Source organism: Protomyctophum bolini (assembly GCF_963924005.1).
Source record: "Protomyctophum bolini genome assembly, chromosome: 19".
Taxonomy (NCBI): domain Eukaryota; kingdom Metazoa; phylum Chordata; class Actinopteri; order Myctophiformes; family Myctophidae; genus Protomyctophum; species Protomyctophum bolini.
The window spans coordinates 24,706,105-24,732,155 of NC_137880.1; the positions used below are offsets into that span (position 1 = coordinate 24,706,105).

At 41.6% G+C, this 26,051-nt stretch overlaps 1 protein-coding gene across 1 annotated transcript; it reads left to right on the forward strand.

Moving 5' to 3' along the window:
* Positions 1 to 618: 618 nt before the first annotated feature.
* LOC308334631 (solute carrier family 23 member 1-like) lies at positions 619 to 24,418 on the forward strand (the record flags this gene model as incomplete). The annotated part of the gene is made up of 15 exons (XM_080791435.1): positions 619 to 742; positions 1,972 to 2,027; positions 6,198 to 6,441; positions 8,275 to 8,285; positions 13,559 to 13,690; positions 14,192 to 14,349; positions 15,884 to 16,043; positions 17,129 to 17,310; positions 17,786 to 17,906; positions 19,607 to 19,763; positions 20,135 to 20,388; positions 23,129 to 23,293; positions 23,413 to 23,521; positions 23,924 to 24,019; positions 24,168 to 24,418. 15 exons carry the CDS (start codon positions 619 to 621, stop codon positions 24,416 to 24,418), a joined length of 2,220 nt encoding a protein of 739 aa, XP_080647561.1.
* Positions 24,419 to 26,051: the final 1,633 nt, after the last annotated feature.

Consider the following 26,051-nt stretch of genomic DNA (forward strand, 5'->3'; position numbering starts at 1 on the left):
GGATGAGAGTCGGGCTTGGAGAGAGCTTTGGACAAGACTTCAACCAAACACCGTTTTACCTGCAATAATAACAACAGCAACTCTGACTTTATAGGTGAAAATGAGCGTCTGCGCTGCTGCACACCTTATAGTCGTCTGCGTGCTTAATTGAGAATGATCTACGTCCAATCAACAATTTAAAACAAAACCTACCACATCTTCTCTCTGCCCCTCTTTTCCAACTGGAAACGCTAGATTTTCTGCGCACGGTAAGGAAAGTATGTGTCAAGTGTGGCATTTAGAAGGAAAACAAATATCCTTGGATACGTCAAACTAATTACTATTATACCGGGTAAGCATACAAGTGTTGACAAAATCATGAGAAATACACACATGAACATGAACCGAAAGAAACAATGCACTGTCCACAGTGCGTTCCATTCACTCTCTCTGCCTCTGTCCGTGGTGCTGAACTGAAGTTTACGCAGCCTGCGAGAGAGCAGCCACACTGCACTCTGCATTCATATATGCATGCACTTAACACCTACCTGTGAAGAGAGATAAGACCACCGCGACCACCACCACACGATTCATCTTGGTCGAGGCAGAATACATCCCCAGAAGATTTAAGCGGAGGACATGCACTCCCACCATGGAGCTCCTCTGCAGTTGGAGCCTGACACACTTGCAGAGTGCATCTGCTGTGTGGAGTGCGGAGGAGGAGGGGAGCTCCCCTTTATTAGAGAGCGGGGGAAGGAGCGAGGTGCGTGGGAGGAACGGGGTTGCACGAGTGCGCCCCGGGCTCTGTTATGTCACGACTTATTATACTTTCAATGAAGGAAATAAAATAGGACCGCGTCGAACAGACAGCGAAGGGCTTGCTCAGGGAAGATAGGCTCCTTCATGTGAAAGCATGATGCTAATTAGATTCGTGCCACAAGTAAACAATGGCAATGACAACCCAAGACGTAGGCTAGTGGTTAGAGGTTAATACACAACAGTTTAAAACTGATAAAAACTTGTTTTCGCTTGTGAAGTTATGTAATTTTTCTGCTACATTAACTCCAGCTGGAGAATAGGTTTTATTCCCCCCACATATTTATTTTATAATTCATCATGTCCCCACCCCTCTGTGTTTGTGTTTCCTGTTCATTAGACCATGTAATTAGTTGCAGATGTACGGTGCTGCTGGTCTCTTACTCTTGCCTCAAAAGGAATGTGAAGTCTAAGATGTATTCTATGACTCATCGAAGATAACAGATTCTCAAGTGGGAATAAGCGTAGGCTACAGAATTATGACCTTGGAATTAGAGTTAATGTTTAAATCTTTATACTGATGACTTTCTGGTTATTGGCTTTTCGTGATTGATAGGCCTTGATAGGATTGACAGTATCTCCCCATAGAGATTTCTGTATGTCTGTCTGTCTGCCCATTTTGACAGACTGGAATGGCTTAATAGGGTTGACCACAGAGTACAGCATCTTGCAATGGATCTGGTCCACAAGATTCAATACAGCACAGCACCAATATAACCATGTACCTGTCTAAATACTTCCTTAATGTCAACGAAGTCCACACCCATAACACCAGAGGGAGCTCAACAAACCATGTGCAACCCAGATTCGGCACAAACGAGACTAAATTATTTTCACTCCTATCATAGGAGTCCTATGCCGTCCGTCCGTCCGTTTATATCATTATTAGGCCTAATTAATTGATTGCATTTGCTGTATAATGTTAAGCAGAATTTGTAGTTCACTTCATCGTGCAATGCTGTGGCTTGCCAAAAAGATCAGATCTACAACAAATGTGTTGAATCGCCACATGGTAGAGCTGTTCTTTTTGGGACACTAAGTATAAATCTATTTTTTGAGGGGCTATCCTTTCAATAGATTCAGAAGCTGCAGGACTCCTTTGGTGTGTGTTTTAGCTACCTCTCTTAAAACTATCCAAACTATAAATCTCTTGCTGTTTGTGGGTGGCATCCTCAGCACAGCAGTCCAGCACCAACGACCTGAGGGGGCGACTTGGAACATACTCCCTACAGGCAATCTGAATGAATCTCAAGGTTATTAACATTGACCAATCAAATCTTTACAACATTGACCATTCAAAGCTTTACACACACTCTCTCTCTCTCTCTCTCTCTCTCTCTCTCTCTCTCTCTCTCTCCCCCTCGGCATAAGAAACATAAAGAGTAACGTACACTTTCTGAATAACTTGCCCAACACTGCTGTTGATATAGACTGTACACTACAACTCATTGAGACTCTGACCCAGTGCAAATGTTTAGTTAAGTTTTTTCTTTCTTTTTTTTAACCTATTTCTTATTCTTATCTATCTTGGATTGGCTCCTATCCTGTTGCTGATATGATCAATAAAGGTTTATTCTTACTTAGCAAAGGCTTTCCCTCGTTGAAGATCACATTTTAACGAAACTACTAGCTAGGCCCATGTTAGCATTACCTGGCACTCTAAGGATTGAGCTGACGGAGCCCCAGCTCAGACCATTTCCACAGATGCCAAAACAATCTACCACATATAACCATTAAATAGTGTATAGTATTAATGAAACACCAAGTAGAGTATTAGTCTCTATATCTTGAGGTCAAGTCACGATGCCCCAGTGTTCAAGTCTGAGTCACCGACATTGAGTCAGATCCAAGTGCCAAACCGGTATCTGAGTCCATTTCCAAGATTGGTTCCAGGGCTGATAGCAGGGCTGATAGCCCATAGTTGTGAAAACAACACTGACAAATAGGGCTTAAGTTCGCCAAGTAGGCCTGCTATGTCACGTTGTGTCATGTCATGATGTCACAACCAATACATCCCAAACAATGTCATGGTGATTTGAAAGTGACATGATTGACTCAATAACATTAAATGACGACGATTATAAGCGTTCGTGTTTAGGCAGGTGCCATGTCATGGAAGTGTCACGGCAGTCTTATGTATAGCCTATACACAACTTCAAATGTCGTGTTAATTTATACTTATCCAATCCAATCAACTTTATTTATAGAGCACATTTGAAACAACAACGTTGAACACCCAGCAAACAGTAAAACAATAAACAAGTTTTTCTTCTGTGTTCCTCGCGTAGACATGGAGAAGACAGACTATCACAGATTAAGACGGCTCACAGCACAGCACAGATCATGTCATCCATTTGGAGCAAAACCTGAACGAGAACAACGTAACTCAGACAACCATGTTAATAAGAAACAGAAAAATATATATCAGATCCAGATAAATAATTCTATATTAGCCCCTTCAGAGACTCCATACCTATTCATGAACGTTATTTATTTATTTTTGCATTTTTGTCTCCACACATCAAGGCATGACCTTTATATTGGAGTTGTGTAGGCTACTACTACCTAATTTAATCATGTCTTTGAAACCATAAAACCATGAATTTCAACTGCCTTGAGGATAATGGTCTATAGGCTACTATTATGCAGTTGAGCCTGTGCTGTGCATGTCTGTCTGGCTGACTGGCTTACTGCTTTTCTTACTGTCTTCCTTAGGATTGAAGACTTGTGAATGAAGACAGTCTACAGTGTGTGGCCACTGTAATTATTTCTCATCAGACCATACCACAGTTATGTCAGATGATCCAACATGGGAGAACATTACTTATTGATCCAAAGCCGTCACCTCTCCAATGAATCAAAAAGTAGCATATAGGCCAATTTTCCAATTTGGCATGTTTTGCACCATGCATGCAGCAATAACAGGGGCCTTATATGATGTCCAGTAGCATCCTCCTCACCGTCCCTCTGACAGCCCCGTCCTTGGTCCTCCTAATGCATGAGGAAGGCATGACTGTGGCAATAATGTACATGTATATTATAAACAGATTTTGAAAGCACTGAACCGATAAAGTATGAAAACTGACTGTCTCCTCATCGTGTGTGTGTGTGTGTGTGTGTGTGTGTGTGTGTGTGTGTGTGTGTGTGTGTGTGTGTGTGTGGGGCTTTACAAAGCATGGAATGGTGCTTGATCAATTCTTTCACAGAAAGGAAGTGTAAAGATCAGAAAACTGGAAGTATAAATACACTTTCTTGGTTTTAGTTGAGTCAGCTGAACTGACGATAAATAGTTTTTTTCCCCAAATCATGCTGAGATTTCTTTAGTCCTTTAATCCTTATGTAACATCCTTCTGTACTATATTTCAAACGTACCGTCTGTGGATAAATTGGTTAACTTCGTTTTTCTTTTCACCTTTAATTACCCAGGGGAGGTTCGCTGAGAATAAATAATCTTTTTTTCAGGAACGCGCTGCATCACATGCAGATTGAAACATGCATGGGAGCTGACCAGTACAACCACAGTCTGCATGGGAGCTGACCAGTACAACCACAGTCTGCATGGGAGCTGACCAGTACAACCACAGTCTGCATGGGAGCTGTCGCTGACCAGTACAACCACAGTCTGCATGGGAGCTGACCAGTACAACCACAGTCTTATACAGTACTGTTCACCACTGAGCAGCTTCACTTTTTTCTGACGCTCAGGGCAGGGGAATCTAACAGGGGCCTTTTGATTACAAAACCCGGTCCTCTAACCTTTAGGGCACACCTGCCCCAAGTTGCTTGTAAGATACAGTACATCCACACAGTACTGTTTTTTTAACTCAACATCTTTATCATTTGTGCATATCAAATTTGATAGACATCGGTTTGGTGCATCATTAACGATCGTTGGACAATGGGAGAGTACGTGTACAGAGGCACAGTGTGACGTACGTGGGGCCAGTTGCTTGCTTATGCATTCATGAAACTGATTCATCGTGTTGGAGGACCTGTGTTTTTATGATGCTGTTTCTCAGACAGGCCTCGCTTACAGTTATTGTACTAACAGGGGGCTTTCTCAGTGCACCAGCACCCAGCAGGCGTCCTGTGACTCAACAGGACTGTAGCAGCCCATGCAGAAAGGATTAGATGTTTATTAATTGCAGAACATTTGAATCGTCTTTATGGACTAGCCACAGTACATAAAGGGTGATTATAATATCCTCTATTTGAAAGCCGTCCAGCAACTACGACTTATTTTAGTTGAAAATTAGTACCGGGAGAGATTGTCAAAATTCAGACGCATTGAATCTGAAGGCGCAATTCAGACGCATTGAACCTGGACAAAAAGGCTAATTCTATATGGATTTCTCTCAGTCTCTCTCTTTCTCGCTTTGTTGGAAATCATGTATGGATCACCACCCCCACATTCTGTCTTTGTGTGTGTGTGTGTGTGTGTGTGTGTGTGTGTGTGTGTGTGTGTGTGTGTGTGTGTGTGTGTGTGTGTGTGTGTGTGTGTGTGTGTGTGTGTGTGTGCGTGTGCGTGTGCGTGTGCGTGTGTGTGTGTGTGTGTTGTTTTTTGTTTTGTTTTTTTGCTCTTTCCGATCCTCTGAGGAGTATTTTAGTTGAAACGTTTAATTTGAGCACAAACTGAAAATCTGTAAAGCTGGGGAAAGATGTAAGTAATGAGGTCTGTGGAGGAAAGAGAACCAGGACTTAAAAAAGAGGGAGGATAAATGAGCAGAGCAGAGCAATGCAGCAGTGTTCTTAAATAAATAATGAATTTTGACTTGAATTGTGTACTTCTGACAGAATAATTAGCATAATTAAGGTTATCACATTGAGTTGTTCTTTAGTGGTGGCCATTGTATCCCACAGTCACACAAACGCACATTGTTATCTTATCTGTCTGATATACGTGTAACATTTGTAAGGAATACCCATGGCACTATTACCTTTACCACTGCAGTTAGCATAATTAATGTCACCGGCTTACTGCCTAAATATCAAATCCTATCTCAGGTGTCTAATTTAGTCTGACTGTGCAGTCATGTTCTGTGTAATATTGTATATGTCCAAGTCCATGCACATGGTTGAAAGTGTTAAAGTCAGTCTGGAAGACACATGAAGAAGATATGACAGTACCAATTAATTTAATTATTGCCCGTTTACAATCTGGCTGTCCACCTAGCTATCTCTCACTTTAATAAATGGTTGAATGACACTTAGGCTACGTCTTTATTGATCCCATGTGGACAGTCATTTGACTGGCCAGACATAGTATTATGTCTAAGCTAGCATTGTATTAATGCATTTAAATCAATACACATGATGAAAGCCGAGAGAAGGAGAGCATATTCAGCAATACTACTGCTCACATTAAAGTTGAACACCATTCCCGACTACAGTGTTGTGAATAGCCCCAATATGGCAGCCCCCCTGTCAATGGCAGCGCACCCCTAGCGGTGGAGTTAAACACCTTCTATGCACGTTTTGACAGGGACAATAAGGACCCGGTGTCGCCCCCTCCCCCCTCTGATGGCTCCACCTTAGTCCTGAGCACACAAGTGTTCAGACTTGGCTTACGCAACATCAACTCCAGGAAAGCGGCGGGTCCAGACGAAATCCAGGGACGGGTGCTCAAGGACTCCACAGCAAACTACGGTACACAAACTTACACTACACTATGTAATTGGGTCTTGGACTTTCGAACTAACCGTACACAACATGTCAAAATTGGCAAGCTCATCTCCCCCACCCTGCCCATTAGCACCGGGGGCCCCCAGGTTGCGTGCTTAGCCCACTTCTATACACAGTACACACTCTTCACACACGACTGTTGCTCCTCCTCTCCATCTAACCTCATAGTCAAATTTGCAGATGACACAACAGTACTTGGCCTCATCACAGGAAATGATGAGACCTTATACAGGAGGGAGGTTGAGGGATTAGTGGCATGGTGGCATGCTGAATGAACAACCTGCCCCCACATCCCCGAGCCTCCTCTATAGTATTAAAAGGGTACTGAAAATGGACTTGGTCGTTGCACTGAACTTTGGACTTTGCACTATTACATTGTACCAGCACTATTGCACTTTGGGTTATTGTACACAGTATGGTTATTTATTTGTATGTCAGTGGTGAAGCTCTAAACTGAATTGTGTTGTTTCGTGCAAGCAATGACAATAAAGATCTATCTATCTATCTATCTATGATGGTGGTGTGATATTTGTAATGAAATATGCATGGTCAACAGGGAAGCAACCATATATATACATTAATGTGCAGCATAGAACCTCTGGGAGAATAATAATGATCAGCAGCAGCAACTACAACAACAACAACAACCATTCGTTTTGAATTTAGTGTCTCTTCCTGGAATAGAATATAATTGAATTTACATTTTTGTAAAGGTTAATTTGCTCATGAAAACATGCAGGCTCCGTGTCATCACTCTTTCACATGCAGTTCACGTCAAGATCAGAGAGAACTGAATGCAAATGCTGCTACAGTACATTGTTGAGACTGCATTCTTCAAACTTTTAGGCCTATAGGGGCATTTACAAATACCAGCAGCAGATCTGAAATTATTATGATTTGCCAAAAGCCCACTCCATTGTCTGACACACAATAGTAGTAGGCTAATAGTGCCTTCAATACCCTGCAGAGAGTCACAGTCAAACCCTGAAAAAATATTTAAACGATGGGAATATTTACTGTCTCAGTTCTTCATTCCTTTCCTCCCTTGTCTCTACATACTTCCTTCCTTCCTTCCTTATCTTCCTTCCTTCTTTCCTCTCTTCTATCATATTTATCAACACTTTTTCCCATTCATATTTTGAGACAAGTGTTCTCTGAATAGCAAATTACCAACGATGTTGCATACCATTGATCCAGTAATTGCTGGTTACACCTGAGAGAGTGTACTGTAGAGTTGCAGTTTGCAGGTAATTGTTATCTAGATTTATATGGATGCAGTAGTTACACTTACACAGTCTCAGAAGGAGGAGCTGCACTGTGTCGCCGTGGGGAGGAAAACAGTTACTGGTTCAATGTCATTACAACAAAAACATTTTTTTTCCTGTCTACAGCTTTTGTCCACACACATCTCATATTTTCCATTGACAATGAAAGGAGAAATTAGGTCATATGTGTCTGAAATATGACGTACATTAGTGGCAACACAAACGTAGATTCTGAGAAGTCCAATCTCACAACACATTTAAGCCCAGTAGCAAACTGTTACCGGTTAACGTTACTGTTTCTGAAAGGTTTGGGACCATTCACCATTGCCTGGTTATTTTAATAATGTAAGTAATGTAAGTATAACATGTCCAAATAGGATGATAGGCTGATAGGCTGTGTGCGTATATAATATGATTATTCTATCTGTGTGGACACAAGATAACTGATGTGTCCTTAGAGCAGACAGACTTTCCTGGGATGACCTTTCAGCACTCTGTTTAACTGACGCTGATTGTGATGTGTTGTTCACAGAGGTGGTTGAGGTGAGAGGAGAAAAGGAGAGATTTGATTATTTTGTTTAGATTCTCCCCATGGGCTCCAAGTTTGATAGGATGTCACTAACTACAAAGTTCACTCTGCTTTTAGTGGGTCAGAGAGTGGCCTTATATCGGGCCTCAAGGGCATCCCAGGCACCACTGAGCACTGACATTACATCTGACCTGTTGATTTGAAAGGTGGCCTTTGACCATGAATGAAAAAGCAAATGTTTCACTACAGTTACTGACTGAAATCTTAGACGGTGCTAAATTAGTTGTACAGCTGTAGATATGATTGTTAATATTGCCAGTGTCTGCAATTTGGGGGCATTAACTAATGTCCATTTACCACAATAGTAGGCTACCTTTGAATTTTTTTTTTCTTTTTTTCAAAAACTGAAAAAACATTGTGATTCCACATTCTTTTCCACAATTAACATGGTGTCCAACGAAGTACGTACATAGTGAATTAGGCTTGAGAAGCATCTGAGGATATAGGGTTGAATGGGACTGCAGGTCAACAGAACAAAGACTTCACTGAGCTGCCTGAGGCTGTGAGGTCGAACAAAGATAAAGATAATGAAAGCTTTATTGTCCATTAAATTTCACATAAAATGGAAATTTGCCTTTGGCACACTGGCGGGAGCAGTGTATTGAGTGTACAGAGCGTATGAGGGCCCAGGTAGGGTCGGGCCTTAATTTTCGGGCCTGTTGAGAACTCTGCCGGTTTTACAGTGTGTCACAGGTTCGAGTCCCGATCCCAACTAACTTTGCTGTGTGTCCTCCCCCCATCTCTCTCCCCCTTTCCTGTCTACCTACTATCATCTATCAAATAAAGGCAAAGAAATCACACCCATGTGAAGTGAGGGGCACTCTTGAATCATCCAATAAAATAACCAATATGCATGACATAAATTTTCCTTTCATTGTCAATGGCAAATGTGACATTCAGGACAATGTCACACTGAACAAGAGTTCAGGACAACAATGCTGTATACAGGAAAAGCCCCCAAAAATATCTTTAAAAAAAGAAAAGAAAAAGGGAGACATCGAAGAGGAAGGATGGATGGGGAAGGATCAACATATGGAATGTCAGAACAGGTCAGCTCCATATATGGAGATCTAAGGGTTTCTGTCTTTTTAATGTTTTTGTCCTGCCAGTCCTGTGTTAGTTTTGTGCCCCTGTTTCCCTCCTTTCCAACCCCCTGCCACCCACCCTGCTTGTTGTTCTGAGTTCTGACAATGTTTTTTGGGATGTTTGGAACCCATCCCTTGGGGGAGGTACTGTCACGATATCTGTCTGTTGTATACTTTTATTATGTTGTCATGTCCTAGTGTTTCCTGTTTTCCCTAGTTACTGTTTCCTGTGTTGTCTCACCTCCCTGTGATTACTAGTTTTCTCCACCTGTGTCCTGTTAGTCTCCCAGCCTATCCCAGTGTTGATTGTTAGTTCTGTTCACCTGTGTATTGTTATCCCTGTGTCTACTTAAACCCTCAGTTCCTTTTGTTCCCTGCTAGTGTATAGTTTATGTTATGGTGTGTCCAGCCCATGTATGTCCTGTGTTGGTAAATAAATCTTCATTTAAACTTCATCTGCCTGCTTTCCTGTGTGGTTCTGCACTTCGGTCCAACACCCGTCTCATACCGTGACAGAGAGAGAGAGAGAGAGAGAGAGAGAGTGCATGACGGAGGGAGAGAGAGAAGGAGATGGGCAAAGAGGTGAGGGGAGAAGAGGAAGAAGAATGCAGGGAGGACCCAACGCTATCTGTGCGCAAATTAAGACCTTGATAAATTTCTCAGATTGAGTCAAAGAGAAAACATGAATATAATTGCACAGAATAATTATCAACCTTTTATATGAAAGAATTTCCAAATCGTAGTGATTATAATTGGTTGAAAACAGGCACAGAACCAACAAAAAGTAGACAGACATTCTGGGGTCAACATGACTTAATCTCAAGTGGCTGTGGGTGCTATAAACAACAGTATGTGGAAATTCCCCGTCAAATCCTTCCTCTTAATTAAAACAACTTAATTAAACAACAAATGTGAATTCCCATCAGTATCATTCCGTCCACATGGGTTGCAAAATAATACATCGTACATCACATTCAAGAAAATACATAGCATGCTGTTTTTTCAAAATGAAAGCACTGGGTTCTCAGGTTCAACTGTTTGAATTAAGCAGTATTTAACCAGCTGACCATGGACATGGTCACCCATACACTTGCTCATTAAGGGGACAATGCAACACACCAAAATCATCAGAACAAACAAAACGGTGCCTAATGGGATTAGCAGACTCGTCAACCAGGCAAACCATGAACCGCTGGTCAGCCATGACCACAATTGATACGTTTCCCAGATCGAGTCAGAGAGAAAACTAAAATATAATTGCACAGAATTATGATCAACCTTAATATGAAAGAAATTCTAAATCTTAGTGATTATAATTGGTTGAAGACTGCATGCACAGAACCAACACAAAGTAGACAGACATTCTGGGGTCAACATGACTTGATCTCAAGTGGCCCTGTGGGTGCTATATGAAACGACAGTATATATGGAAATTCCCTGTCAATGTCACAAGGCATGACCATATAGGCCTATGGTCATGCCTGCAGGGGTGACTAATTACTAACTAACTAACCTTGGAACTAAAGCCCTTACATTAAATACTTTACATAAAGAAAGTACTTTTTGCTGTAACTCTCTACATTTTCCCATTCAGTACCGCCATTAAAGTTACTGTGTTTGCAATGGGTGAGTTAGTATAGTTACCCATGTTACGTAATAAATAAAAACGTCTCATGTAAACTGACATTGTGCGCTGAGTCTGCTCCCAGAGTGAAACACATTCCATGTGAGAAAGTGGCTTCCACAGGGCATAACGTCGTCATCATAATTATGATGACTGGTCAACATAGGGTAATTACTTTAGGCATGTCTGTGCATGGGCAGGGCACCAGTATTATATCCATATCATTAGACTGGATATTGTCTGTGATTTTGGATTGTACTATTGGTATAAGTGTTCTAGAGGGGTAGGGGAGAGGGGAGTTGCACTACTCAGTTCACACGGGTGTGATTTTTTAGAGTAGAGCCCACAATTGGATCAGTGACATTAGGGAATAATTTTTCATTGAAAACAAAACAATTGGAAAATCTTATATATATTTTTAAAACCTTTATTTTTTTTGTAAAGTAAAATAACTAGTAACTAGTTACTTTCATAATTTAGTAACTAGTAAAGTAATTAGTTACTTTTTCAGACTAACTAATTACTCTTTAACTAACTAACTAACTGATGGGAAATGCACGTTTTCATAGTAAATGCGACCTGTGGTCGCAATAAAAACATAGGCTAATTAAATAGAATAGGGCATTCAAATACTAAAATGCATTCCCAGCAACAGTGATTATGGGTTGTAGGGATTAGGTGGTAGAGCTATTTAACTATTTTCTTATCTAAAATGTCCATTGCAGTTCGCACAAAATAATGAAGTCTTTTGTAACCCTTCTTTTTTGCTAATGGCACTCTAAGCCTGATGATAAGAGGCTTACCAATTACATTCTTGTGAAATTAGACATTTGTTTCTATGGAAACGCAGAGCTTTTAGTACCATGGAAAAGTTCTCTGTGTTTATTGTCAGAGCATTTTCTGCAGTGGTTCACTGGGGTGCCAGCTTTGCAGCAGAAGATGGGAACAGGCTGAATAATAAGGTAATTAAAAAAGACTCGTTCCATTATTGGTATCCCCCAATTCTTTGGAAACTGTCACAACGTAGGCTACAAAGAAAATAGACTGCACCATACTGCAGTATGATAGTCATCCTCTACATATGTCTTTTAATAACCAGAGAAGCACTTTTAGTGATGTAAAATTAAGCATTTTACACATTTATTTTCCCCACTGCTGCTATAAGGTGTTTCAATGAAGAAGCTGTCTAACTGACAAACTGTCCTTTACACTGTACAGATGTGGGATGGTGGATGTCCACTCTGTTCATTTTAATTCATTTAGTTATTTGTTTCCTCTATTTTATCATCATCATCATCATCATCATCACCACCACCACCACCATGCAGCGAGGAATCAAACCCCAGTCTCCAGTCCACTTCAGTGTCCAGAAACGTTACGCCTGCCTGCAGCACCCGGACGCTGACCGACATACTCAAGTTCTAGTGGAGACATCTCTGCATCATCTTTCCTTATGCCAGTGAGTCAGAAACACAATGTTCCACTGTGCAATATCATGTGCAAATTTCCCACATGGACTTTGGGCCATGATGGTGGTGTACATTCAAGCGCAAATGTACTGTCTGTCTGCATCAGTGCCTCGACTGAAATGATGAAATCACACACACAGTAAGAAAAGAAGACTAACAAGAGATTGTTATGGTGCAGTCAGTGGGGCTGTTAATCTGTGATATATCTCTGGACACATCATTGTGTTTTAAGACCACCACTGCACCCAGAATTTTATGCAAGGCCAAATTTGCCACTTTGCACCCTGTGTCTTTATTGTTGCTTTAAACATACCTGCCAACCTCAGACCTATCAGACCAGACGGGGGAGGGGGGAATACATACTCTCCCCATGCCTTCGGCCTGGTGAAGACAATAAATTGTTGGAGAGTTGGCAGGTGTGCTTATCTAAATGGGAGGGACTTCTCTTTCACTATATCATTCTTAGTATTTCATTCTCTCTCTCCAGTCTCCATGTGTTTCCTTTCATAGGTCAACTCTGCCTGAAAGATCAAAAAACGAGCTTTCACTTCAGATGACAATGGGCAAGAAGAGCAGAGGCCTCAACAATTATGCTTTTCATGTGAGTACAAAATCCTCATTCATCCAGAGACTGTAACTATTAAAAAGACATATGTCATATTTTCACCAAGTTGAAATCTGAAACCTAATGACCTTCAACTCATATAATTGTGTTCAAAGGTTGAACTAGGAGGACATGAAAGTAGCCTCGTCCGTCAATAAAGCACTGAACATGCTCTTAATCTGTTTATTGCAGATTGTTTATTTGTGCCTTTGAGCTCTATATTTTGTTTATGTCAATGCTTTCTTTATTTAGGATTTAGCTACCCCTTAGCACTTTGGTCAAGGAAAGGAGTGTTGTTTTTAAAGGTGCTTTATGAATCAATTTGACTTCACTAAAAATTTCACTTGACTGCCTGCATTACAACATCTATACTGGATGCGACCTCTCGTTGTCTCTGTCTGTTTGTAACACTCCATCTGTGTGGCGCTGACATATGGCACCACAGACAGATGAAGAGCATGTCAGTGACAGAGAGGATTGTGGGAGCAGCTGTTCAGCAAAGGATGAGAGAAACAAACTGGCGTACTGTGTGACTGACACACCTCCCTGGTATCTGTGTATCCTCCTGGCCGTTCAAGTAGGTATCTCTCTTCCTGTGTGGCTGTTCATGGGTCCCTGTTGCTTTTGAAGGGGAAGCTTTCCCAACCTTTAAGTTTTAGCCTGAATCCTGTCGTTATATTGTGAGATTTTTCGAAGCCAGTACAGTACAGTACAGTACAGTACAGTACAGTAAATATATGTCAGATTTTCTCTCGTCTTACTCACAGTAGAACGTGAATCAGATTGAAATGTGGAAGGTTACTATTTAACAACTGGATTTGACTCTTTATACGGGATCTCCTTGAATGTCTCGTGTGAATGAATGTCATATTGCTTCAAGTGGCCACAGTGGATGTTTCAGACAAAATCTACACAAAATGTCCCCTTGATGTCCTTGTGTGCATGTTGAATTTACAGTGCTCATTGTCCATTCAGTCATATACTCTTGAATAATTGTCAAGTCAAGTACCTGTGTATTTGTTGTTTATTATTACTTTAATATAAACAAACATAATCACTCTCCTCTCCTCCTATCTAGCATTACCTGACAGCATTTGGTGGCATCCTCTCCATTCCTCTGATCCTCTCTGAGGGCCTTTGTCTGCAACATGATGGTCTGACGCAGAGTCAGCTCATCAGCACCATCTTCTTTGTTTCTGGCCTCTGCACCTTACTGCAGGTCACCTTTGGTGTCAGGTGGGTCATTCATTCAATCGATCATCCAACAATTTTGATGATCTTTTTTTTATTGCCAGGGCAGAACAACCTGATGAATAAGATCAGAAACATAGTATTGTACCCAAGTATCAGTTATGCAGAGTTTGTCTTGGTTCAAATAAATCAAAGGACAAAGCCAAATTACCAAATTCCTCACTCATAAATCATAACTAAGGTGGAATTTACATAATCTTGATACCGGTAGTTGGCATGTCGGGTATTGCCCTGTATTTAGTACAATGTTTCTAATTTAGCAATGCCGAAGGAAGTAATTGTGGTCAGTAAACCATGCAGTTAGCCAGTAAGTACAGCCTATCTAACAAAAAAACAACCCTATGGTTAACTGAAACTACAGTATTAGTTTTCAATGTATACTAGCTACAAAATTCTAACAAGGTTCCAGTTCACATTTCAACTGCAGTGCCATTTTAGATTAGGAGATTACATTATGTGCAAAATTGGAGCTAAATCAGAGTACCATCTGCAGAGAGCAGGTATCGTTAACATAATGTAATGTGTTGCTAATAAGCGAGTGCCACAGTTTTGTGTTCTAACTGTGTTCAAGTGCAATGCATAGTGTTATTACATAACACACTGTTTCATTGCACCACAGACATACAGTAGGCCTATCTTTAGAAAATAATTGCAGTGTATTTGAGTATGGCTATGGGAACAGTGCAGTATTTTATCACTTGGCTGAGTTTCAAGAAGGACTCATGGAAGGAAAGATAAAACTGTAACAAGATGAAGATGAATTTGCTAGCAGTGCTCTCAAAAGTAATATTTACTGTGCAGATTTTTCAACTTAATGCACATGTGAGATCATAAGGTTTTATTCAACCGACTGTGCAGATGTTGTCTTATTAAACATGACTTCCGTCTGCACAACTATGTGTGGCAAGTCAAGTATTTTTTTATTATACTGATAGAGGGTGTAATAGCCTGCAGTATAAGGTAAGGTGTGAAGGTCTGAACAGGTCTGACAGATACCATTCTTCATATAAGTTTATACTTAACCACCTTATCTTCCTCTTTACTAGCAGAAGTAGGCGTGTGCGCTTTGGGATGAGACATTACAACCATGGGAAGAGATGTCTGCAGGAATGTATCTGTTTGTGTCATCCATTCAGCCATGTGCCTGTTCTGCTGAAACAAACAGAATTCTCTATGGGGTCGTGGTGGGTAATTAGAATTCCCTTTATGAGAGTATGACTCTCATAAAACATGTTTTCAACATGTTTTACTATGTGTCCGTTAAGTTAAGATCATGCAATCATTTGCAAAATAAAAGTGCTTCAGAGGTGTTTTCCAAGACGAAGATGGTGGTCTTGCTAAAATGAGTTAGATCATAAATAGACATAGACAATCATAAACATTGAGAGTTGAAGCAATACGATTTAAAAGGAAAACTGCAACGCTTTTGGAGCTTGTAGATCTGCTATTTTTGGTGTGGGACACCAGCAGCGTCCAACTAAGTATAAATCCGTCTCGAGAGTTTTGTCTTCTCTTCCAGATTGCCCATCCTCCAGGGTGGGACATTCGCTCTGCTGGCCCCCTCTATGTCCATGTTGTCCATGCCAGAGTTCCAGTGTCCAGCCTGGACACAGAACGCTAGCTTGGTGAACACTTCCTCCCCTGTTTTCATAGACGTGTGGCAGACACGTCTGAGATCTGTGAGTCAGCCAGCCAGCACAAACACCACTCAAAACAACAGGATGCTCGCAAAAACAGCACTTCAATTGAACTTGTTATTAATTCAATGACTGAACCCATGTTATTTGAGGAAGTCATCATCCAACCCATTTAGTAGCAATGAATTGCTTAAATGTGATGCCAAGGACCCCCACATTTATACATTAAGCCAAGGACCCCTGAAAAAGAAAGAAACATATTGAGAAAAAATATATAGAAAAGAAAACAGAATTCAAATTAAAAAATATCTACATGCCCATGACCTTGTGAGCATGTACTGTAGATCGACTATTTTTTAAATAGTGCTTATGTGGTTATACTGGTCCTCCTCTTGCCGGATGGGGACCCCCTATAATCCCCTCAAGGACTCCTGGGGGTCACCGAGCCCCACTTCGAGAACCACTGATGTTAATAGATAATGTACACCCTGAAGGGGTTTATTTTCCAGAGATGAATGCCCACCTCACTGAACATTATGCCTCTTCTTATACTGCTATGAGTATGTAAGAGAAAAACCAAAACCGATTACGTTTTTTTTATTATCTTACACTTTTCAGTCTGCTTAATCAGAGAAAGAACAACGTCCTGTTATTGAGATTAGAGGTCTACAAGAAATAACAGAAAGACATAATACTGTGACAGAATTGAGAATTCAACAAGGTGCTGCACGTAATATATGTAAGTGATCAGAACAATTATGATTTCGAATTCGACATGGCGCTGTAATATAAGCCAAGGGATAATTCATGGTGAGCTATGCAGTTGTCCATGACAATAATGACGTTGGCTCATTTCTTCGGGTGCAGTACTTTGTTTAGACAGTATTTGGTTTAGACTATAGTCATTGGTTAGACCAGTCATTAGTCCTACAACCAGAACCTATCTCAAACCCTCACCCTAAACCTAACCTCCCACGGGGCAGCACACCTAAACCTAACCCTAACCCATGTCTAACCAATGACTATAGTCTAAACTAAGCATGCACCCCCATTTCTTCTATTCTGTGGCCATGCTGATGATGCTGTAATGAACCGTGTGTAACTGCACTGTATGTCCCGTTCCACAGCTTCAGGGCTGCATCATGGTGGGTTCCGTCTTCCAGATACTGGTGGGTTGCACGGGTCTCATTGGCTTCCTCATGCGCTTCATTGGCCCCCTTACCATTGCCCCCACCATCTCTCTGATTGCCCTGGCCCAGTACGATATGATTGGAACCAAAGCCGGCAGCCACTGGGCCATCTCTGCTTTGTGAGTAGTAGTAGTTAGTGAATTTACATGAACACTAATTCCCAGATTACTGGGAATAATCAGGTTACGGCGATAATTCAATTTTATAGCATTTGTATGCATAATTAGCACCATGCAGTGGGATTATGACATGCCATGTTTAGTTGCAATCAATATGTTCCACTCAGATGTGGCTCAGGAGGTAGAGCAGGTCGTCCAATGATCCATGGTGGCTCCTCCTGTCTACACCTCGAAGTGTCCTTGGGAAAGACACTGAAATTATTGCATCTTACAGTACAGCCACATACATCAAACATGTACAATTTAAGCAACCCATAAGAAATTTGACAAAGTGGTTATGCCTTAATAAAGCAAAGGGTTGTACGTAAATACAGCTGTCTACTCTTAATTAGGTTTTGATTACCCTGATATATACAGTAATAAATGTGCTCAATTAGGTACAATCCTGCTGAAATGGTTCTTCTTATGCATGCAGGACCATAGCGCTGATCGTCCTGTTCTCCCAGTTCCTCTGCAGCATACCAGTCCCTATCCCTGCATACAACAAGACCAAGAAACTGCACACCTCAAAGATGTACATCTTCCAGATAATACCAGTATGTACATGAGACAGTATTTCTACTTCTTGGGGAGATTGGATGGATGGATGGATGGATGGATGGATGGATGGATGGATGGATGGATGGAATACTTTGGATTTGGATTTGGATTGGCAATTAAAACGAATAAGAAGGAGAAATACCTTCAAGCTTGTTTCCATTGTGGTACATACACATATAAGACAACACCCGACAGATGATATCAATACCATAAAATACTAAAAGATCTGAATCTTTACAGTTTTGAGAGGTACACTAGTAGAGCAGCCATAGGAGCAGTCCATCCTGGGTAAAGGTTTAACTATGACCAGAGTTTAAATGAATCCACGATTTGACGATTTAAGACCAGTTTTAGGGAAGTGCAAGGGAATTCATGCATTTTAGAGTGCATTCCACTGAGTAGTGGCTGCGTAATAAAACAAATGCTTACCCTTAAACACCCTGAACCTGAGGGGAACAAGATTAAATTAACTCGCCCTGGTTGAGTGCTTGTGAGCATCCCTCAGACTGGACAACACTCTTATAGCATCTGTGAGGCTGTGTAACCAGCACTAATACATTTAATGAATATCAATACAAAGCTGTATTTGCCATTGCAAATCATATTTAACATGCTTTATGTTCAGGCTGCTTCATGTTCAAATCCAGAATGACTGCTGTAGTGCCCCATCTGTGCAATTTAGTTTTGTCACTATTGTCATGGCAGATCACTGAACAGCATTTGTGCCATGTTTGGTGAGGATTGAATCAACGGTGTGCCTGTGGCCCCCGGGGGACCGTGATGTTGCCCCTGGTAAATGGTGCATTTATATATAAATGGTGCATTTATATAGCGCCTTTATCCAAGGCGCTTTACATAGATTGTGCATTACATTCACCCATTCATACACCGATTGCGGCTGAAGCCATGCAAGGTACAAACCAGCACTTCGGGAGCAATTTGGGGTTCAGTGTCTTGCCCAAGGACACTTGGGCAAGACTGAGCCACAGTCGCGCATTGGGAAAATAGTGTGCCTTTGGCCCCCGGGGGTCCCTAACGTGACCCCTGGTGTGATTATTGTCATGCATGGTAGGCCCAGGAACAGTGTTTGTGTCAGGTTTGGTGCAGATTGGAGTAGCTGGTACTGGTACTAAGTCTTGAGCAAGACACTGAACCCCCTGCTCCCCCCACCGTCAGTGTGTGAATGTCTGTGTGAAAGTAATGCACATTGTAGAGCACTTTTATATAGGCGGTAAGGCGCTATATAAATGCAATTTTATATAGCTAAGACTCCACACACCCCCATAACAGACTCTTCATATTGCTGCCCTCAGGGAAGCGTTACCGAAGCATCAAAGCCAGCACAACCAGGCTCAAGAGCAGTTTTCTTCCCCAGGCTGTAAGACTGCTAAACAAATGAACAATGCACTTTTTCACGTATTAAAGCCTTGTGCTGTCTGTGTTCCTTTAAAAACCTTTTAAAACCTTTTACATGGGTTTTGTCTGAGTTGTTTTAAACCTTTTAAATAACCCTTACATGGGATTTGCACTGTTATTTATGTTTTTATTGTGTATTGTGGAGCACCCCCAACCTAGGTTTTACACAATGCATGTACTTGCATTGTACATCTGTGTGACAATTAATAAACATCTTGAATCTTGAATCTTGGTTCTTACCAAGTTAAACATGGGAGTATTCTTCAACCACTGTGCTCAGGTTCTGCTAGCCATGGCTGTGTCGTGGCTGGCCTGCTACCTCCTGACCATCTATGACGTCCTGCCCTCAGACCCAGACCAGTACGGCTACCTGGCGCGTACCGACGTGAAGGGAGACGTGGTGGGCTCCGCCTCCTGGTTCACCTTTCCATATCCCGGTAATAAAGTCATGGCATCCCTATCACTTTCATGTCCATACATTGGTTTCATTTTTCTCAGTGGTGGTTTCCAACCTCCTGAAAATCTCAAACATGTCTGTGTATTATGTTATATTATCAATAAAGTCTGTTTGCCAAATGTCAATTATTTGGCAAAAGAATACTGAAATATTATCACCCCACCAGTGGGAATCACTGTTCTATATAGGATTTTATTGTTTATTATTACCTTTAAACCTTTTGGCAGTATTAGTAGCATGCTGTAGACTAGTAGTAGATGGAGTACTGTAATGGTAATAGCGGAAATATGTAGATTGCTACTGTATTTCCATCGTGGAGGTTCAGAACAAACATTTTGGTCACTCCTTCAGGTCAGTGGGGCGTACCAACTGTAAATGTGGCAGGGGTGATGGGCATCATGGCTGGCATCATATCCTCCATGATAGAGTCTGTGGGAGACTACTATTCCTGTGCCAGGCTTTCGGGGGCCCCACCTCCCCCAAAGCATGCCATCAACAGAGGGATTACAATGGAGGGCATTGGCGGTCTGTTGGCAGGAGCATGGGGCACAGGGAATGGCACCACCTCCTTCAGTGAGAATGTGGGAGTCCTGGGCATCACCAAGGTACACACACACACACACACACACACACACACACACACACACACACACGCACACACACGCACACGCACACACACACACACACACACACACACACACACACACACACACACACACACACACACACACACACACACACACACACACACACACACACACACACACACACACACACAGAGGATACATATATCTTTGTTTAGGCCCACCTGTCACGCTCCTCTGACTGTCCTTATTAGGTTTTGGACTTCTGTTCCTGTTGTTTTCCTTTGTGTGTCTTGTTCTACATGCCTGCCCCTGTAGTTGTATACCTGGCTTCCTTGTCTAACCTTGTGATTTGACCTGTTTGTTAAGCTCCTTATCAGTGTTTAAGGCTAAACTCATATGTGTGAGTCTGGTCAGTTTAGGCCAAGCCATCTGCATTACCCTCAGGTTTTGTTCTAGCTTTGTCTACCCTATTATTTGGGTCTCTCAGTTTGTTTAAACCTCCAGAATTGAGATCCTTGCCCATTTTGTCGGCATTTGAACTCTGAACTCACCCTGACACCTCCATAGGTTCTCACCACCACAGATTTTCAACCACTTATTTAGAAAATTCTGTAGCTGATCTATACTATGTGATGCATTGCGAACTTAGATCTGATATATTTAAAACATGGCCAAAATAGTTATAGTTCAGTCAGTTCAATAAGATCATCTCCTCTGTAGTAGTTATATATTTAATCCTGTAGATTTTATATCAGTGGAATTCATAATTATGAAATAATTATTCAAAGATCTGAATTATAAGTTCAACTATTGAGCAAATAATAGACAAATAATAGACAACAACAAAATTAATCAATTTATTTCCACACCTAAGCTATAGGCATAGTAGAATGGATCACAATAATCAAATGAATTCTTAAACAAGAGTTAATGCAGGTTCAAATAGAATTTAAGAATCAAATGATAATGAAATTATATGATAGATAATGACCTTTGCCATGAACTTAGAAACTTGATGTAATGCATCACTTTCCTGAGTGTTTGTTGAGAGCTTTGAGAGAGAGGCAGACTGGGGTCGTCTGTCTTCTAAGGGAGAGAGGTCGCGTGGCAGGCAGGCGGCAGGGGGTTGGATCGTCTGGATAACCCCTGAGCCTCTCGTCGTAGTGCCTTGGATTGCCTGGGATCGCCTGGGACGCTCGGGTCAGAGCAGCGGGGTTGGTCTGTGTAGCGATGTGGCCAAGACCCTCTCATCAGACATCCTTCTCTCTGGTTCCTTCTGGTTCCGCTCCTCTCCCTCCATCTGTCATCCGTCTTTTCCTCTGAATCCCTCCGGATCCTCCTAGTTCCTATCCTATCCGGGCTTCATCTTCCTCCTCATTATATAGCTCTCTTCGTTGTGCAATGCATGGCTCAGTTACCATATGGTGGTCACTCTCGTTGCGAGTTGCAGACATTGAGATGTCTTGTGACGCAAGCTGCATTCCCAGAAGTTGTTGTTGTGTTCATTTTGGGAAAGGTTGTTGAGTTCATTTTGGGAAAGGTGTACGCATGCACTTATCATGGCTTTAGATTTCACATAACACACAATCTGCAATAATTACATTTATTGTACAGCGATTGTCATATTTCCAATCAATGATCAAGGAATTGTGAATGAATGCTTTTATGACTGAGTGGAACATTCAAACATTATGACATATCCAAAGCAGGGTGTGATCTGTGGCGATGACACCTAATCTGAATGGAAACAAGTATATGGTACAAGGCTATCCCATGGGACTGAGTCTCTGAGTCTGTAGGGAAACAAGTCATTTGAATGGGTACTTCCTTGTATATGAACATGAAGGCCAGTGGTGCCTGGAATTGGACAGTGCCCATGCAGTAACAGAGAATCTCAATTCTGCCAGCATTGACAGTGTGTGTGTGTATCACTTGATGCTGTCTCAGTCAGAAGGTACCATACTGAACATTCATGAGGGTCAATAGGTCAGCAGACCCCTCTGCAGGGCTATAACTGTCCGGCTCCTCCACTTACATGCACAGGGTGTACATCATGGAGAGAGAGAGAGAGTACGAGCTCCCCTGACATGCACTCGTTCAACCTCACCCTGTGGGTTCAGTTGGAGAGGAAATGAAGGATCCAAACAGCCAAACTAGTAGACAAGAAAACTAAAGAAGTAGTTTATCCACTGGCGGTGGATAAACTAAACTGGTGGATGAGAAATCCACAAACACCTTTGCAAATGTTATACTGCATGTAAATAAAGTAAAGCCCATCCTTATATGCAAATTGAAACGGATCAGCATGGTACTGGGTTTTGTCCAGATGTTCCATTTTTCAAAGGACTTTATGATCAAGGTTTTCAGGGCAACTGGCCTGTAGTCTTTTGGTAACAGGAATCGAAGACTACATAGAGGCTATAAATTATGTTGTAGAACATGAAACTCTCCTAGACTTATGTTAACGATGGACCTTAATAAAGTTTTCTGTCTAAACTAGACTCTGTGAACTGAAAAAGACAAAGTATTTTGGGAACAGGAATCACAGACTACATTTCTATACCAGCTGTAGCCTACGTTGTATTTTTGAGCTGAACTTATCCCATTTTATTTCTCTTTGTAATTGTATTAGTGTTTATGCCTCTTTATGTCAGTCTTCTTTATTTTAAACAGCACTTTAGTCAACCTTTGGTCATTGTAATATATGCTTTATAAATAAAGTTTGAGTTGATTGAGCATTCTGGCTGTGTGGTTACAGGTAGGCAGTCGAGCAGTTATCATTGTCAGCGGAGTCTTGATGATTTTCATGGGGGTGCTGGGTAAAATAGGAGCCATCTTCACCACTATCCCTACCCCTGTGGTCGGCGGGATGCTCTTTATCATGTTTGGGGTCATCACTGCTGCTGGTATCTCTAATCTGCAGGTAAACCGTTCTGTACATTTTAAATGTTTGTTATGTATGAATTCGATCAGCGAATTTTCCTCACATTTTTAATGCTTTGTTTTGGTTTGTTTTTGTTGCTAAAAAGCCTCACTTTACAGTTTGCAGACATGAACACCTCCAGGAACCTCTTCATCTTTGGTTTCTCCCTGTTCTCTGCACTTGTCATTCCAAACTGGATCAACAAACATCCTGAATTCGTCACTACTGGTATAATGGCAGATGATCTGCTCCCTCACCAGTCACCAGTCACCACATGTTCCACTGCAACAACTCAAGCTTTAGAAGTCAATGAAGACTCGACACAAAATAACGTGTGACAAGCAACAAGTTGTTTGATAACACACTCAAATATTTTTTTATGTTTTCCAAAAGGAAACTAATTTATTTAAGCAGCAATTTTTCAGTAGGTTTATATCCGACCGAAACGTTGCTGCTTAAATAACATTGTGAAGAGTGTGCAATTATTAATTAATTATTATTAATTTATCCGACACACCTGTCCCTCGTAGGTGTCCATATATGGACTTTTTGTTGTTTTTCTTTCCTGGTCAATCATCGTACAAAAACGTTGCTGCTATGCATAATAAATACTGCTGTGCCTTGTGTCAGGTGTGGTGGAGCTGGACCAGGTGTTGAAGGTGTTACTGACCACTGGCATGTTTGTGGGAGGATTCCTTGGCTTCATTCTCGACAACACAGTTCCAGGTAAACCTCATCAAAGGAATAACTTTTTGGCAAATGTGCTACTATTGAATCAATATATATTTATCAGCATATATTTACGTATTGAAGTCGATTGGTTATTTTTGGTGCAACAACACCGGCACGCCACTAAATATAAATCTGGCTGTAGGAAGCAAGCGTGAACGAGGCCTGCTGTCCTGGAACACAGCCCACCTGGGAGACTCAAGCAGCAACTTGGAAACGGACGAGGTTTATGACCTTCCCTTTGGCTTAAGTACTCGCCTGGCCTCCTACTCTTGCGTCCGCTATGTTCCATTCTGCCGCTGGGAAGGACCCAGCTCTCTGCACACACCTAAAGATGATGGGACATATCCAGACAACAGAAACACCTCAGAGGTCATCCATCAACAGTCTCTGTGAGATTTGGACTACTACAGTATGTGCTGTTATATTTCATATTGCAAACATTTAGTCAGAAACTACATTTTGGATACTACTGTATGAGAGAAAATATATTTTTGGAAGTGCCCGAATGTATTTCCAGGGTCTAAAATATATTTTTATGTAGATATGCTTTAAGAATGGAGTGGAGCTGAAAAGGTCAGTTAAAATGTAATATTATTTGTTTAACCTCTATGTTAGCCAAACCCTCACATGAGATTAAACATCTCTTTTACATAGGCTACATAAAATATGATGAAGAAGTTAAGATCACAGAAATACAACAATCATGTTTTGCAGGCTTGATTTTGATGCATGTAAAGTTAATTGAATGTCCCATCTTCATGCAGTGTAATCAAACCTCTTAATGATGTGGGCATGCTGTCACGATCCGTGACGTGCTGGTTTTCATGTTTTCCAGTAATGGTTGGTGTTTTACTTTTCTGTTGTGTTCCTCTGATTTTTGAAGTATTTTGTTCTTGGTTTCCTAGTTCCTAGTTGAGTTTTTCTTTACCCTCGTGTGCTTTTATTTTGTAGAATTGTTCCTAGTGTTTCCAGTCTGCCTTGTTACTGTTTGCCTGCCTTGTCAACCTGTACTGTGATTAGCCTAGTGTTTCCACCTTGTCCTGTTAGTTCGCCAGCCTATCCCAGTGTTTCCTTGCTAGTTCATTGTGGTATGTTGCGTGTGTCTTGTGTTGACACCTTTGTGCTTCCAGTCTAGTTTTCTAGTTTTTTTTAGTTCTTAAACTTTTTGAAATGACCTGCTCTGCCTCTGCCTCCTCCTGCATTTGGGTCCTACAAGCTCGCCTGACTTGAACCGTGACACATGCAAGTTTATTTGAAACGTATCGAATTCTGTCCACGGTGTGCCACGGCTCAGCTGTTGCTCAGAAAAATAACATTTCAAAATTGTTATTTTGAGTCACAGCAGGTCGCAGACAGAGATGGAGAAACAGAATTGGTTAAAGCATCTCTAATCTTCTCCCCACTTTCAGAGGAATTAAACACAGCCCGCGGCTGTCAATTTATCATCACGCAGCACAACAACTGTCTCCCAAATGAGTGAGACTGACATCTGCTCACAGACCCAAAGCATTGAGCAACAGGCCCCAAGCTCTGTGTGTGTGTGTGTGTGTGTGTGTGTGTGTGTGTGTGTGTGTGTGTGTGTGTGTGTGTGTGTGTGTGTGTGTGTGTGTGTGTGTGTGTGTGTGTGTGTGTGTGTGTGTGTGTGTGTGTGTGTGTGTGTGCGCGTGCGCGTGCGCGTGCGCGTGCGCGTGCGCGTGCGTGTGCGCGTGCGCGTGCGTGTGCGTGTGCGTGTGCGTGTGCGCGTGCGCGCGCGTGCGCGTGCGCGCAGAGTGTAGAAGAGCTTCAGGCATCCTTTGCACTGCGATCAACCAAATTTCCCCAAAGCATTCAAGGTTAAGAAGTTTACAGTTGAATTGGAATGTTTTGGTGTACTCAGAGATGACAACAATAAAACATATAAACCAGAATACATGCAAGAATTATATATTACAATGTAATCAATACTGTATGTCCCTTAAGTGGCTTAAGTGCTTGGGAATACAAGCGAATAGAAACTGCAGGCTTTCTAGTCCTGAAAATGGAAGCC